Here is a 17,354-nt window from a genome sequence, read left to right as displayed (position 1 = left end):
CCTCTGATGTGAAGATGTTAAATAACTTCCTCTGATGTGAAGATGTTAAATAACTTCCTCTGATGTGAAGATGTTAAATGACTTCCTCTGATGTGAAGATGTTAAATAACTTCCTCTGATGTGAAGATGTTAAATGACTTCCTCTGATGTGAAGATGTTAAATAACTTCTTCTGATGTGAAGATGTTAAATAACTTCCTCTGATGTGAAGATGTTAAATAACTTCCTCTGATGTGAAGATGTTAAATAACTTCCTCTGATGTGAAGATGTTAAATAACTTCCTCTGATGTGAAGATGTTAAATAACTTCTTCTGATGTGAAGATGTTAAATAACTTCCTCTGATGTGAAGATGTTAAATAACTTCCTCTGATGTGAAGATGTTAAATGACTTCCTCTGATGTGAAGATGTTAAATAACTTCTTCTGATGTGAAGATGTTAAATAACTTCCTCTGATGTGAAGATGTTAAATAACTTCCTCTGATGTGAAGATGTTAAATAACTTCCTCTGATGTGAAGATGTTAAATAACTTCCTCTGATGTGAAGATGTTAAATAACTTCCTCTGATGTGAAGATGTTAAATAACTTCCTCTGATGTGAAGATGTTAAATAACTTCCTCTGATGTGAAGATGTTAAATAACTTCCTCTGATGTGAAGATGTTAAATAACTTCCTCTGATGTGAAGATGTTAAATAACTTCTTCTGATGTGAAGATGTTAAATAACTTCTTCTGATGTGAAGATGTTAAATAACTTCCTCTGATGTGAAGATGTTAAATAACTTCTTCTGATGTGAAGATGTTAAATAACTTCCTCTGATGTGAAGATGTTAAATAACTTCCTCTGATGTGAAGATGTTAAATAACTTCTTCTGATGTGAAGATGTTAAATAACTTCCTCTGATGTGAAGATGTTAAATAACTTCTTCTGATGTGAAGATGTTAAATGACTTCTTCTGATGTGAAGATGTTAAATAACTTCTTCTGATGTGAAGATGTTAAATAACTTCTTCTGATGTGAAGATGTTAAATAACTTCTTCTGATGTGAAGATGTTAAATAACTTCTTCTGATGTGAAGATGTTAAATAACTTCCTCTGATGTGAAGATGTTAAATAACTTCCTCTGATGTGAAGATGTTAAATAACTTCCTCTGATGTGAAGATGTTAAATGACTTCCTCTGATGTGAAGATGTTAAATAACTTCCTCTGATGTGAAGATGTTAAATAACTTCCTCTGATGTGAAGATGTTAAATGACTTCCTCTGATGTGAAGATGTTAAATAACTTCCTCTGATGTGAAGATGTTAAATAACTTCTTCTGATGTGAAGATGTTAAATAACTTCCTCTGATGTGAAGATGTTAAATAACTTCCTCTGATGTGAAGATGTTAAATAACTTCCTCTGATGTGAAGATGTTAAATAACTTCCTCTGATGTGAAGATGTTAAATAACTTCTTCTGATGTGAAGATGTTAAATAACTTCTTCTGATGTGAAGATGTTAAATAACTTCTTCTGATGTGAAGATGTTAAATAACTTCCTCTGATGTGAAGATGTTAAATAACTTCTTCTGATGTGAAGATGTTAAATAACTTCTTCTGATGTGAAGATGTTAAATAACTTCCTCTGATGTGAAGATGTTAAATAACTTCCTCTGATGTGAAGATGTTAAATAACTTCCTCTGATGTGAAGATGTTAAATAACTTCCTCTGATGTGAAGATGTTAAATAACTTCCTCTGATGTGAAGATGTTAAATAACTTCCTCTGATGTGAAGATGTTAAATAACTTCCTCTGATGTGAAGATGTTAAATAACTTCCTCTGATGTGAAGATGTTAAATAACTTCCTCTGATGTGAAGATGTTAAATAACTTCCTCTGATGTGAAGATGTTAAATAACTTCCTCTGATGTGAAGATGTTAAATAACTTCCTCTGATGTGAAGATGTTAAATAACTTCCTCTGATGTGAAGATGTTAAATAACTTCTTCTGATGTGAAGATGTTAAATAACTTCTTCTGATGTGAAGATGTTAAATGACTTCCTCTGATGTGAAGATGTTAAATGACTTCCTCTGATGTGAAGATGTTAAATAACTTCCTCTGATGTGAAGATGTTAAATAACTTCCTCTGATGTGAAGATGTTAAATAACTTCCTCTGATGTGAAGATGTTAAATAACTTCCTCTGATGTGAAGATGTTAAATAACTTCCTCTGATGTGAAGATGTTAAATAACTTCCTCTGATGTGAAGATGTTAAATAACTTCCTCTGATGTGAAGATGTTAAATAACTTCTTCTGATGTGAAGATGTTAAATAACTTCCTCTGATGTGAAGATGTTAAATAACTTCCTCTGATGTGAAGATGTTAAATAACTTCCTCTGATGTGAAGATGTTAAATAACTTCCTCTGATGTGAAGATGTTAAATAACTTCTTCTGATGTGAAGATGTTAAATAACTTCCTCTGATGTGAAGATGTTAAATAACTTCCTCTGATGTGAAGATGTTAAATAACTTCCTCTGATGTGAAGATGTTAAATAACTTCTTCTGATGTGAAGATGTTAAATAACTTCCTCTGATGTGAAGATGCTAAATGACTTCCTCTGATGTGAAGATGCTAAGTGACTTGATGCTTAAAGTCCCTGGAAACCAAAATCCACAAAAACGTTCTAACTATGTTATTTAGGGTCTTATGTGAGTAATTGTGTGGCTCAGAAAGTATGAGCCATTACTTTCAACCCAAAGCCTTAAAATCGCCACTTTTCTACAAGGTCTGGATTTCCATTTCCTCATTGAAGAGAGCGGTGCGCGCGGTGCTAAAATGCATGATCTTATCACGTCATAAGATTTAATCAAATCACACACACACTGACACACACAGTAGCGCTGTGCACTCGCAGCGCAGAGATCTCTTCCTCTCTGTAAACCCTCTCTGTCTGTGCTATGCGTCGAGCAACGCGCAAACACACACACACACACACACATTCCATCTCTCTTTCCTTCTCTATCTCTCTCCTTCTCTCTCCGTTAATGGAGAGGTCTCCTCCAGCAGGTCTCCTCTGCTGCAGACGGGACACGCCCACACAGTCCGCGGGAGAAAATACACTCTAAAATATAATTGATTCTCATGACTTTTGCCATGACTGTCAAACCTAAATTTATATACTTTGTAGGGATGGGCATTTCTAGCAAAAACACTATTCGAAATTCGCTGGCCAAAGTCAACTTTTGATCGAAATTCGAAAAAAAAAATATATATATATATATTTTTTTTATTTTTATTTTTATTTTTTTTATGTGAGTGAAATGTTGCATTGTCTCCCCTGATTCTAAGTATAGTCGAATCGCTTGGTTTGAGCAAGTAAAACAATTTTTATAAGCATTTTAAGCAAGGTTTATAGAAAAATGAATGGCGGATGAAATCCCATGAAGAGGGAGAGGTTGCTTATAAAAATTGTTTTACTTGCTCAAACCAAGCGATTCGACTATTCTTAGAATCAGGGGAGACAATGCAACATTTCACTCACAAAAAAAAAAAATTCAAAAAACGAATTTCGAATTTCAATAATAAAAGTCGACCTTGATAATAACAACGATTATTCGAAAATTCGAAATTCGATGCCCATCCCTAATACTTTGCGACGTTCATCATCGTTCAAATTTGGCTGGTGGCTTATTAACATAGGTTCCTGTGATGTGATGAACCCAAAATGCTAAATAATAACAAATTATTTCTGGTTTCCAGGGACTTTAAGTTGTGTCTAGATGTCTCGTAACACTTTGCTTTGTAAGCAATATTGTCACTTCTCAGCATGCACACTTCTATCAATGTTTATGAGCTGTTAACCTCCAACACGAGCCACCCTGGAGGATTCACTCTCACCACTGATGTTCACGCTTTCAATATGATTCATTGCAAACAGGCGAAAGAACCTCTTTGAAAAGTGTGATGCAGGACTGAGAAAGAGAGGATATACAGTAGCTCTACTTTGTCTTTGTTTGCGAATGTGACAAGTCAGCTTTATTTCTATAGCCCTTAATTACTGTTATGGTTTCCCCAGCGGCCAAAGTATGAAAACAAGACATGATCGACGCCCTCAATCTTAGTCTTTCAAATGACGGCAAGAAAAATATCAATAACAATGAAGAAAGCTGAAGGGAAGCTACACAGGTGCATCCCTCTCTTCTGGGATGGGTCAGTGCCGAGAGTGGGCCAAACAAAGATTAAACGATAGCTAAATGAAGTCTAAACTAAATGCACAGCAGTGCAATAGAGAGCCGCAGGGATGACGTATTTTTGTAGTCAGAACACGGAAGTCCCGGACTTCCTGGTTCTTCACTGTTTCTGCCTATGGGATTTTTGAATGGGTTTTTGCCGCGATGCTTCAAATAAGGTCTCTGGGCAACGCAAGCTTAATCAAACGCGAACCAGAGTTCAGTCGGATAATCTTCACACATGAGGACCACTTTCATGAGTTTTGTAGCGTAAATGCGAGCCCTAGAAGTAAAATGCTCGAGCTAAACTAATCCAGAACTACACACTGTCGCATAGGCTTCCCCGTCACGTCAGCACTCAACCTGGACTGTTGTTGATGTGTGCGCTGCTGTGCACTGATTACCCCGGGCTGAGTGTAGTCTCATTTAGCCGTTTGCTAGCTAGCCGCCCTTTTAACGGCACGTAAAAGCTTCAAAACTCATAAAAGTGGTCCTCATGTGTGAAGATGATATTACTAAACACTGGCTCGCGTTTGATTACGCTTGCGTTGCCCAGATACTTTATTAGAAGCATCGCGCCAAAAACCCATTCAAAAATCCCATAGGCGAAAACAGTGAAGAACCAGGAGTGTTGGCATCGATGATTTCCGGACTCGTTCCTGCGCCTCTCTATATTTCGACTAGTTGTACAAACTAATGACATGGAGAAACTGTAGGGGGCGCTGTGGGCTTAAAGGTTTGTGCTGGTTTACTTTGCTTCCAGTTTGACATGCTGGAGATGGACCGTCTGGAGAGGAAGCTGGTGAACCTGCCTCTGCTGCAGGACCCCTCCTCCTACATCCCTGACACCATGGACCTCACAGAGGACGCTCTGGCCCGCCAGTACTGGCTCTACTGCTTCGAGGATGCTCTAGACGGGGTAGGATGGCTTCAGCTTTCACTGAACGCTTACTCTCCCCAACACACTAAACAACCTTTATCAGCGGTTATTGTTTCTGAATCTAATAGCAGAAACCTCTGCTTCTTCTACCATGCATTTCTCCTCCTCTTGATTGTTTAACCCATTGATACCTGATGCAGCATTTGCGTGTATATCCCTCATTTGTGTGTGTATCCCTTAACGTGGTTCGCGGTCTTAAAGCGATACACACACAAATGTTGCATCAGGTATGAATGGGTTACGGTAATGTCGGTGCAAAATAGGGGGACTAGAGAGAAGCCTTTGCACTATGATTGACAGTAGGGATGCACAATATTGGATGTTTTGCATCCCTCTTTTGGCCGATTGCCAATACCGATATATGCGTGCATTCCCACCCCCCCCCCCCCACCCCAATCTAATTTCAGAGAACATCAAGTCTCTGCTGTGCTGGGATTAACCCATTGATACCTGATGCAGCATTTGTGTGTGTATCCCTTTAAGACCGCGTGATGCGGTTCGCGGTCTTAAAGGGATACACACACAAATGCTGCATCAGGTATCAATGGGTTAACACATTATTATGTCTACTCTTATCTTGATGGCCCACTGGCGGATGCAGACATAAATACAATGCTTTTCAAAATGTACACGTTCACTGGACAAAATAAGAAAATGACTTCATTAGGTTATGTGAAACATGCCATATTATTTATGTAAGCATCAAGCATCATTTTATCGGCCTGTTATATCAGCAGAAATGTTCGTTTCAGGCCGATGCGACATTTCATTTTAAAGCCTTTATCGGCCGATATCATGCTGCAGCCCTTATGGACAGAGGCTGTAAATGGCAGACCTGATTGTTGTGCTTTCTTCTGAACAGGTGGTGAAGAGAGCTGATTGACAGAGGCTGTAAATGGCAGACCTGATTGTTGTGCTTTCTTCTGAACAGGTGGTGAAGAGAGCAGTGGCGAGCCAGCCTGATATCCCTGAGGCGGTAGAGCGAGCAGAGAAGTTCCGTCACAAGTACAGACATAAGCTGCAGACCCTCCGACAGCAGCCTTTGTAAGACTACCTCTGCTTCTGCATGCAAACCTCAGCTCTCTGACGCTGCTTCTAGTAGACTAGAGCTCAACTCCTGTGATCATCTGCATTAGACTCATATCTTCATACCTAGCTAAAGTAACCGCTTACCTTACATGCTTTATCGGTGAATGAGAGACGTTTTGTTGATGTTGAATGATGTGTATTTATTCAGGGTTTAGGAAAGTGGTGCACAAAACTCTGAGCTGTGGCCAATGTGAAGTGGTCAAAACATTAAACATATTATGGTACACTGATGATTTAAGTAATTAAGCAAAATATACTGAAGGAATAGCGGTATTGGAATGATGGGGGCATAGCCTGTTGCTGGTCTAGGATGTAAAACTTGTAAATCCAGAAAACCAGACTTTCAAAAATCAAGAAAAAGACAACCATATTATGAGATTATCACACTTTGATAATTCTATAATGGGTTTTGAATAGTTAAATCTGCCCCGTGTTACGGAAAATTGGCCAGCTCATACAAGTACAGTATACCTTCAATTCAAGCGAAAACATTTACTTTTCACATGTGAAAAGTGCTACGTTTCTATCGTCTCGTCCACGTTTGTGTGTGTTTCTTTCTGGCTAATGTAGAGTGCTTCTCTTCTCACCTAGTGCTTATGGATCCCTCACTGTCAGAAGTCTGTTAGACACGAGGGAACACTGTTTAAACGAGTTCAACTTCCCTGATCCCTACTCGAAGGTCTGAGTGAAATCTATCAATCTCTCTGTTCCTCACTCTTTTCTCTGCTCTTTGTAGTAAAGTTACATTTGTTTCTGTGTGTGATACAAGTGCTGTTGATTCATGGTAGAGCCCGACCGATACTGGATTTTTGAGGCCGATAACGATATTAGGGAGTAAAAAAATTCTGATATCGATATATCAGCCGATATTCTTATATACAAATTATATATTTTTTTAAATGCAATGATCCCTCAAATATCAAACACTTGACACAGGAATGATTGACAAAGATATGACTTGACATGACTTGAGATATGTAATGTAGGCAGGATATTTTACAGCTTATCAATAAACTTTATTGTCCAAAATGACATCAATGCAATGAAACACTAAACTGAACTGGGAATTTAATAATGATAAATAACTAGAAATACAAAAACACAAATAGAACAAATATAAAATATAACTTGAGTTAAGAAAAAATATCAAATATACACAACATGCTGTCTATAACAGTGGTTCCCAACCTTTTCCAACTCAGGGCCCACTTTTATGTCTCAAAAATGTTCGCGGCCCACCTCCGACCCCATAAATACAAAGGCCATATAATGCATTCTCAGAGCACTTTTTTATTGAAAATTGAACATAAAGGACTGAACTGAATACAGGAGAAACATGTTGGAAGCTCCACAGTCACTAACACAGCACCTGTAACATGTTGCAACACCTTCAGTATTACAGTTTTCAAGGAGCTGTCCACACACACACACACACACACACACGCACACACACACACACACACACACACACACACACACACACACACACACACACACACACACACACACCAATCATTCAAGGAGCTGTCCATCAGCACCACACAGATGTCAGAAATGACAAGCAAGGGGCTGTCTGTAACAGGCTAATTAACAAATGATTAATAAATAACGGTATCCTTCAACAATGGAAAAATGCATTCTCATAACAATTTGACATCCAATATCAGATCCAAACAAAATCCAAATATCAGAAGAAAGCCCATTAAATCGATAGGGTTACAAATAAACACAAACCCAATATAAAGATGATGTAAAGATGAAACTTCAATTCAAGCAAAAGCAATAACATCAAAGAAACAAAAATCATACTTTTTCAAGTATGATTTTTCAAAATCTTTAAAAAAAAAATTGAAAAAAAAAAAAAAAATCTTTTTTTTCTTCAAAAATCATACTTTTTTGGAAATGATTTGGCGGCCCACTTGCAATACCTTCGCGGCCCACCAGGGGGCCGCGGACCACAGGTTGGGAATCACTGGTCTATAATATAAAAAATACAAAATAAAACAATATCGGCCAACATATCGGCCGATATGGATATATCGGTTATCGGCCGATAATATCGGTGGACTGATATATCGGTCGGGCTCTAATTCATGGTGGTGCTGACCATTGACTGTATAAAAAATATGGATGGCGCGTATCCGCTTCCTACTGCTATGCAAAACTGAAGCCAAAAGATCTCGTTTCAGTGAGCTGCCATCTTGCTTGTGTGACGTTATTTGTAAACAGATTCTGCACAGTAGAGTTGTTGCTGAGGCCCTTCAGCGGTGCCGCCACCTGACGGAGGTTTGAGAGTGGCTGTCACAGCTGTCAATCAACCCTTTTCATATTGTCAAACTAACAATTTAAAAACAAACTTAGCAGAAAAATTAGCACTTGAACATGCATCAGCATGATAAGAAGTACCTAAAGTGATCGAAAGCATCTTTGGGAGAAGTCGATCTGATGTGTACTTAGTTTTTTTGGTTTTATTTATTATGTTCCATGAAGGGCTGCCGAAGGCTTTAAGACCTATCCTGCAGTCAGTCAGCCACAAAGGGGCGATCAAGATGTGTTGACTTCACTTTTGAGGAGCTGTCATGATGTCCATATTTTTATACAGTCTATGGTGCTGACTGATCCTTGTTGTAAATGTTTTACCATTAATTTATCATACAGTTGAATGGTTTTGTTCACATTTGTGTCCTTTTGGTAGAATTACCCATTTTGTGAAATCATTTTGACATCATTATAATATGACATCACATTATGTTGTCAGTCAGATATACTGTAAGTAGCTAAACAACCCTCAAATCCCATTTGAAGTAGAAGGTGGTGTCTCTGTTGTGTTGCAGATCAAGCAGAGGGAGAACGACATGGCTCTGAAGTTCTACCAGAAGGTGGTGAAGTCTCTGGAGGAGCTGAGCTGGGAGCAGAGGCAGTTTGCCCTGGTGAGGGGCGTCCTGGCTGGGAATGTCTTCGACTGGGGAGCCAAGGCTGTTTCTGAGTGAGTGCAATTAAAGGATAAGTCCATCCAAAAATGAAAATACAGTATCGACTCGCCCCCATGCCAATGGAAGGTCAGGTGAAAGTTTCACAGCAAAACAGCGTTAGAGCATTCTTCTAAACAACCAAAGTAAATGGTGACTAGCTTTCAAACGTTAAAATAAGGGGGGAGGGGGGTTACTTCTATACTGCTCGTCTGGCATATATCCAAGTCTCTGAAAGCCTCGAGATGCCAAGTTGACTTGAAAAGACACCATTTAATACACAATTTATGTTTAAATACCATTAGAGCGGCACTGATATGGGATCTTTATGACCGATACTTGGCTGTGTTGCAATGATGAGAGTATTGTAAAACAATGCCACTGCATGGTTAGGGCTGGTTAGAGATTGTAGCTTAGAACACAAAGTTTGGAAAGTCTGGTTTGGGTGCAGCAGTGGAGATACCTGCTCACCCTTGTGCAGGTATCTAGGGACGGGCATTGCAAATTAGCCTTGGGCTCTACTGTAAATGCTGCGGTACAGGAGCTCAGATGTTTTGGTAAACGTTGCATAGAGACACTGCGGAGTAGGGCTGTGAATCTTCACTGGCCTCACGATTCGATTCGATTACGATTCATCTGTCAACGATTTGATTCGATTCCACGATGCATCTCAATACAGCTCAAAGTATTGCAGCTCCAAGTATCAAATCCTCAATTTTCTGTATTATTACTGCACATGGCTACTTTTTCATCAATTAATACAAGCAGTCAGATAAATATCAAGTCCCTTTTTTATTTAGAAAGTGCTTTAAAATCTGAAAGTCAACAGAAATTTTAACATAAACGATTCATCTGTCAACGATTCGATCCGATTCGATTTACACGTCCGCATCGCGATGCATCAATTATACGATTCATTTTGACACCCCTACTGCGGAGCGCGTCATCATTCAGAAACCACGCCCAGAACGGGGGAAAACAGAAACTCTACAAATCCTGCCGTTCTCCTATGTCGCGTGCATGGTCGCCTGTTGCATACAAAGATCATATATACGGAAGATGAACACTCCAACTTACTTCACTGACAGCTAGATCCACATTTTCTTCTCGCCAATTCTCAATGGCTTCCTTGTTTTGCTGGGGAGTACAAACAAACTTTAATAGGCGATTTATTACATTTGTTGTCTGCACAGCCCCACAACAGCTTTTAGCTATGTTTAATTCAAGGAAAATTACTCAAGGAAAATTACGCTGGTGTGTGGAAGTGAACTGAGAGCTTTCCCCCGTGATAGAGACACTGCATGAAATAGGCCACGCCCATCACGGGGGAAAAGCTCTGTTCATTTCCACACACCAGCGTCATTTTCCTTGAATTCAACTTAGCTAAAAGCTGTTGTCTGGTGGGCTGCGCAGACAACAAATGTAAAAAATCGCCAGTTAAAGTTTTTTTGTACTCCCGAGCAAAACAAGGAAGCCATTGAGAGTTGGCGAGAAGAAAAATGTGGATCTAGCTGTCAAGATGTAAGTTGGAGTGTTCATCTTCCATATATACCATCTTTTTGTGCAACACGCAACCATGCACGTGACATAGGAGAACGCCAGGATCGGAGGGGGGGTTTCTGTTTTCCCCCGTCTTGGGCGTGGCTTCTGAATGATGACGCGTTTTGCAGTGTCTCTATGGGCGTGGCCTATTTCATGCAGTGTCTCTATGTACGTGTATCATTTGATTTGATTGTCAGTCTACTGACCTATGGGTATTATTTCAAAATATGGACAAGAAAATGCTATCTATGTTGAGTAAATGCTTAGCTATCTTGGAACGTGAACAAACATCTTAGTTTTATGTATCTGTTATGTGATTGGACCCATTGTTTTTATTTTTCGTATTTTATATGATTATTTTAACACATTCACTGCCAACAGTTTTTTTTTTTACTGTAGGTAGCTTCTGCCAAGGTTTTTTTTTGAGGATTCTGGCTCATCTTTCAAGAGCCGAGGATTCTTTTCTGTTAGGATTTTGTGAACACAAAATATCTCAAAAGAACTAATAGAATGTGTGCTTTCTCTGTCTAAAAGAGTTAGTTTGTAGAGTTAGTAGTTATGTAGGCATTAGCAGTTGAATACAGCATGGTTTCAGCGTCTGAAAATGAAAGGTGAGAAAAATGCCTTTTTGTGAAATTCGATAGAACAGTCACTTTAACCATTTATTTTTGGCATCAGTAAGACGTCAGACATCTAAACAATAGTTTTGAACAGTATTTTCCTCCATAACAGCAGGAAACCCCCCTCTCCTTCAAACTCCTCCCTCCGTGTGTGTTCTCCTCCTCCCTCCGTGGCTGCAGCGGGCGTGTCACAAGCGAGTTTCTGCTGTCTGTGCTGCCTGGCTGCCCCTCGTCGGGCGAGTCTGGATGGGCTCGCTCGTTTCTTGGGGTTTCGGTTGAGAGCTTTGATGAAGCTTTTGCGATTCTGGGCTTTATGCTGTGTGTTTCAAAGTGTGTTCCACCCAGTCTATTTTTGGAACCCCCCACCGTTGTGCGCCACCGTTGTGCGCCAGCGCGAAAGCGTTTTCGCCAAACCATTCTACAGTATGAGAATGGTTTCCTCACGCTTTTCCCTGCAGTTCTGGCTCGCTTTCTCTACTCTGGAGAGCACTGTCGCCACTTAGTGGGTCGGTGGAATGGGTTGTACACGTTCGGTGGCTCCCATATTTTTATAGGAGATGTAAAAGGGTTTGATCCACGTCCCACCGTCAAATTTTTTTTATTTATTTTTTTGACGAGTTGACTCGCCATTGGCAGTCAACCGTTGGTTTCTGCTTGACGAGTTGACTCGCCAACGGCAGTGAACGTGTTAATAGTTGTATATATTGTGAATATTTCTATGGTTGTCAATAAACTAACTAACTATCTGTCCCTACACAAATAAATCAAATGAAATGAAATATTTCGTCGCAGTGTCCTGGAGTCCGATCCTGAGTTTGGGTTTGAGGAGGCCAAACGGCAGCTGGAAGGTATCAAAGCACTTCTCTGTTTCTCCTCCAGTGTACCTTCTGACTGTGGCCTTCTTATTGTTGAACCCAGTATTGATACACTGACACACAACTCTTCAGACCCGCTCCATTGCTACCACTTCTTTTCATGTCTATTTCAAACAAAATGCACAGCAAATTTATATTACTGTCAAATTAAGTCTATTTATTAAATTGCATCTCCAAATGAGTGTCTCTTTTCGTTTCCCCCTCAAGAGAGGCCATGGCTTGTCGATGCTTATGACCAATGGATCCAGAGACTGAAGGTGTGGATCATCTCAGATGTTTTGTATTTTGCTACACTTCAAGTGATTTACTGTAATGTGCCATTTGATGGGCGATTTGATCCATAGCATATTCAACATAGTCAACAGCCAATAAGCTGCTATCCTCACACATTTCAAACTTTGTGGCCCAGTTAGGTCACGATGGTCCTCTCTGCCAAAACATTTCCTCTACGTTCACTCGTTCTGACCAGCACCACTGCTACCGATGTCCCAAGTGCCTACATTTATATAGGCACTATATATATATATATATATATATATATCCCGAAATTGAAAACCGAATACTACCCAACGGAAACGAATGTGTGAATAGTTGAATCTGTGGGTCCAGACCTAATCTCAACATCAAGTTATTTACTGTAATATGATCTAATCTCAAGCATGGGTTACCCCGGTGGTAAACAAACCCATAAATCTGACCAGTGTCAGTGCCCTGCTTGACCTTTTCACTTCTCACTTTTAATATTTCACAAAGGTGTGAAATATAAAATATGTGTGATAATGTTTTTTTTTTGCTGTGATATTGTCCACTGCTTGAACACAATCCATCCCGGTTTTCTGTTGCAGGGTCCTCCTCATAAGTGTGCCTTGTTTTTCGTAGATAATAGTGGAATGGACATCATTCTAGGGGTGATGCCCTTTGTCAGAGAGCTTCTCTGTAGGGGAACAGAGGTAAGAAACCATAATGCTAACATTCAAATAAAAATCATACTTTTGATCAAATGTGACTGCAAAAAGTATCGTTCTATGTGACGTTTCCTTTTTAGGTTGTGCTGGCCAGCAACTCGGGTCCAGCTTTGAATGATGTAACGAATGGTGAACTGCTAATTTTAACTGAAAAAATTGCTGCTATGGATCCAGTGATTCAGTGAGTATTATCAGACTTTTTGGAAACGGATGCAGAGTTTGATTGAGGTGACGTCCATTTGCTCCATTTGCTGGACAGGTCAAGTTGATGGCAAAAGTAATGCTGTATTGTTTTGACTTGTTTGAGACAGACCACATGACGTGTTATTCACACAGTGAGACAAGAAACGACTATCATCGTCTTCTTTAAAAACAACACACAAACTAATAACAGTGTGGCTTCCATGCCGGGTAAAACTGTATCTAGTTGGCTCGTCGTTATACAATCTCTTCACTCCCATCATGGTGACAGACAGCTTCAAGTCCAGCTGAAACGCCATTTGCGAGTATGTAATGTCGGTATCATGACGTACTTGCCGAGCATCTTTCAATAACAATCTATGTTACAAACACAATATGAATCCAGGTTACAGCCCAGCCCCAGAGCAGGGAACAGGCTCGCGGTTTTCCCCCCGTTCAGACAGCCACGAGCCACGGCCATTATTGGAGGCATCATGAATAACATTGGAGAGAGACAATGTACAATTTGACTCACTTTCTTTTTTAGAGGTGGGCGAATTTCGCCAAAAAGTTGACTTTGGCCCAACGAATTTCGACAAAAAGTTGACTTTGGCCCAGCGAATTTCGACGAGTGTTTTTGCTAGAAATGCCCATCCCTACTGAGAATTGCATTCTTTTGACTTCCGTGCTGTTTGATGCCTGCCCACCTACCGCCCGCTGTGGTGCTGGGCCATTGATAGTCTCTTAAAAGTCTCTTAAAACAGACGGTTGGCTCTCGCAATTTTCAAATGCTTTTCGCCTAAAACGTCTGTACTCCGAGCTGAGAAAACTTGGTCAAAATGGAAAGGGTGATTGGAGAAATACGAGCGGATGTCCCGCCTTTAAGGCGGGACATCCACTCATATTTCTACAATCTTCTACAACCTACATTCTACATTTCTTTTGGATCACCTGAGTAGAGAACTTATAAAACATGGTGAAAACTTTATAGTTTTTATAGTTTATACTTTAACAATATGAAAATAAATAACATAATAAGTGACCATAATAAGAGAAATATAACGAATGTGGGTAATACACTTTATATCATCGACTGTGTCATCCATGCCTATTAGTTTTATTATTATTCATTTTTAATCATCTAACGTTGTTTTGCTCAGTTACTTACTAGTTGGGCTGCAGCATGTAAAGCAGGATGGTGATCACGCAGATGTTGTAGAAGTTTGGAGGTGTTGGAGCCCTTAGCTGCGACTGGTTTTCAGCAGCTTTTGCAGATTGGGGAGCCGTCATCTTAACAACACCACGGTCGTCCTTTTTGTATCCGAAATGCCCCCATACCGATGACTTTAGACGTGTTTTGTGGGGAAAGAGATCATCTGTTTGAGTTGCTTCTGGTCTCTCTGGCTCTGCCATTACGTTAGCTGTAATGCTAGTGTATGCTCGCCAAGGCAAGGGAGAGATAACAACGTTACGTTTTCCGTTTAGTAAACAAATTAAGATGAGGCCACGGAGACCACAGTTTGTGTCAGGCGACTCCGTCGCAGCGTGCACGTCTCAGAAACAACATATATGTTGGGCTGACGTCCATAGCTAGGCTAGTGGGAAAAGACTGGGGAGACTCAGCTGTGTTTGGTGCACCTGCTAAATAGTCTGTGCGGAAACGAAGCGAGAGAGACAGGTTCCTCTCATTCCAGCGCTGTCTGCGCCGCACGGGAGTTTAAACTGACGGACTGTTGACAACAAAACACTCGGTGTAGCGGAGCCTCTACTGTTATATAACCCTGACGTTTTAAATCGCGCTTAATAGTCAAACCGGTTAACCCCTGCATCCCTACACGTGACATCATGCACATAGCAGCGTGAGCTGTGATTGGACTAGTTGTGAGAGAGACAGACCCTATTCTAGAGGACTTGCCACAGTCTGTGGCCACGCCTTAAAGTATATTTTTCTTTGCTGAATAACTTATAAAATACAGTGTTTTGTGTGTGTGTGTGTGTGTGTGTGATCTCCTGATTTCACACCTGAAGAATTTTCTATTTTGCAACAATGTGAGCAGTGACCTCTTGTCTGTTGTGCAGCGCTGGGTTGAAGGAGGACAGGCTCATACTGGTGCAGAGCGGGTCCAGTTCTCCCTGCCTGGATCTGAGGTTGGTCACAAGGCGTCCCTGTTGCTTCACTTTATTGCCTGATCTTGTTAATGAATATTTGATGAACATGAAGACTGGCTTTTTTATTGACAGAAAAGTCTATAAAAAAACACCTACATGTTCACTCTCAATGCGCAACTGCCACGCACATTTGATGTACTGTAGTTGTAGACTCATTGTCACGTCACATTGATATTTCCAAGAAGTCAGGAAGTTTTTTAAATATAAGTATGAAATGTTAACTCATTCTCTGCCAGGGTCATTTCGGTCTGTGTGCTCCCAGTGCCAGGATTTTGAGCATATTACCTGATCTTCCAGGACCCACAGAATATTCTGTGCTAGGAATAAAATTACACAACATATCTCACAATAAAGCAGAGACTCTCTTCTTACCCCTTGTAAAAAACTGAAACTCTCCCATGTTTCCTTGTTTAGTTACAAGCAGTGGAAGTTAGCTTGTTTTCACTAAAAATGCCCTCCTTGGAACATAAATATGAGAAAAAGAGGTTTTTAGTGAAGGACACCGTTTCAAGCAGAACTCTCTTTTGAGCCTTTTATTTTTTGCCTCAGTGACACATCAGACACATTATACAGTATTTGTTTTCCCAAATAAAAAATAAAAAATAAGAGAATGTATTTGAGGGAGCTGTGTCGGTCCATCCCGCCCAGTGAGCGGCTACAGAGAGAGGGAGAGAGAGAGTCTGGCCCCTGGGGTTTCTTGACAGATGAGGCTTGGCCGCAGTATTTATCAAAGTATGATAAATATGTGCACAAAATCAAATAAATAATTTACTTTTACAGTTGCCATGTGGATTTTTAGCTTAGCTTGATAAAAGCATAAACAAATGGAACGAACCCTTATGTGGTCACACTCACACACTCTTTCTCTCTCTCACACACACACACACACACACACACACACACACACACACACACACACACAGAGGAATAACGAGTGCTGTAACGTTACCTGCTGTCACGTTACCTCTCATAACTAACGTTAGCACAGAAGATCACACAATAGCTACGTTAGTGCTGTAAACTTTGAAATGTTTGTGACACATGTTTCGCCTTGGTTGCTGGGGACGGGTGTGTGACGCGGTTTGACGCGTTTGACGTATCCATGTGATTCCCCCTCCCTTGAGTGTGACAGAGCTCTCCCTTGAGAGGGAGAGCTGGCAAGAGGAAACGTGAAGCGAGTCATGCCGGCGGCATAAGTTATAAACAATGCGTGACAATTATACTCGAATGTTGTGTGTGTGATCATTTCATCTCAAACGCGATACAAAAAATAGGCTACTTTTTACCATCGTCATCGCTCTCTCCAAGTGGCACCCATTTCTCCTCCTCCGATTCATCTGTGTCAGACGGATCAGAACGCTGTGAAGGGGAGCCTTCTTCGCCCTGGCGCTCCGTCGTGGAGCAACAACAAAAACGCCGGCGTCTTCCTCGCCATCGTCGCCATCCGAGAACTCTGGGTCGGACTCTGTTTCGACCACAGGCTCCACCCATAAATACTAAACTAGCGGGTTCCTTTTATCAGTTTGACCTGAAACAATGTCACAGGCAGGGAAAGTGTCTGATGTAATGTAAACAGCCAAAACATGAAAGTACGTCCGAGTACGTCTTTGGCACAGAACGCCATTGTTAAAAGTACGTCCGGGTACGTCTTTGGCAGAGAATGAGTTAATAGGGATATCAAGCCAATATCTCTGTTAAAGGAACAGTTCACCAAAAAATGTCACGGCCACAGCCGTACCACCCACCCACACACAAATACACTACAGCCTTTTTGTGCTTTGGGGCA

General features: G+C 40.5%; 1 protein-coding gene across 2 annotated transcripts in view; it reads left to right on the top strand.

Annotated features, from left to right (window-relative positions):
• pank4 (pantothenate kinase 4 (inactive)) overlaps positions 1-17,354 on the top strand; it is a gene marked incomplete at its 5' end in the record, with an annotated part of 37,815 nt that overhangs the window by 18,828 nt on the left and 1,633 nt on the right. For both annotated transcript variants that reach the window (XM_083661572.1, XM_083661571.1), the window contains 9 exons: positions 4,983-5,138; positions 6,091-6,203; positions 6,840-6,927; positions 9,083-9,234; positions 12,172-12,227; positions 12,462-12,511; positions 13,100-13,204; positions 13,300-13,400; positions 15,479-15,547. In XM_083661572.1, the coding sequence (XP_083517698.1) occupies positions 4,983-5,138; positions 6,091-6,203; positions 6,840-6,927; positions 9,083-9,234; positions 12,172-12,227; positions 12,462-12,511; positions 13,100-13,204; positions 13,300-13,400; positions 15,479-15,547 (890 nt within the window). The remainder of the gene's footprint in view (positions 1-4,982; positions 5,139-6,090; positions 6,204-6,839; positions 6,928-9,082; positions 9,235-12,171; positions 12,228-12,461; positions 12,512-13,099; positions 13,205-13,299; positions 13,401-15,478; positions 15,548-17,354) is intronic.

Source organism: Poromitra crassiceps (genome assembly GCF_964638095.1).
Source record: "Poromitra crassiceps genome assembly, chromosome: 27".
In the NCBI taxonomy this organism is placed as follows: Eukaryota; Metazoa; Chordata; class Actinopteri; order Beryciformes; family Melamphaidae; genus Poromitra; species Poromitra crassiceps.
This window is presented reverse-complemented; position numbering and strand designations above follow the sequence as displayed.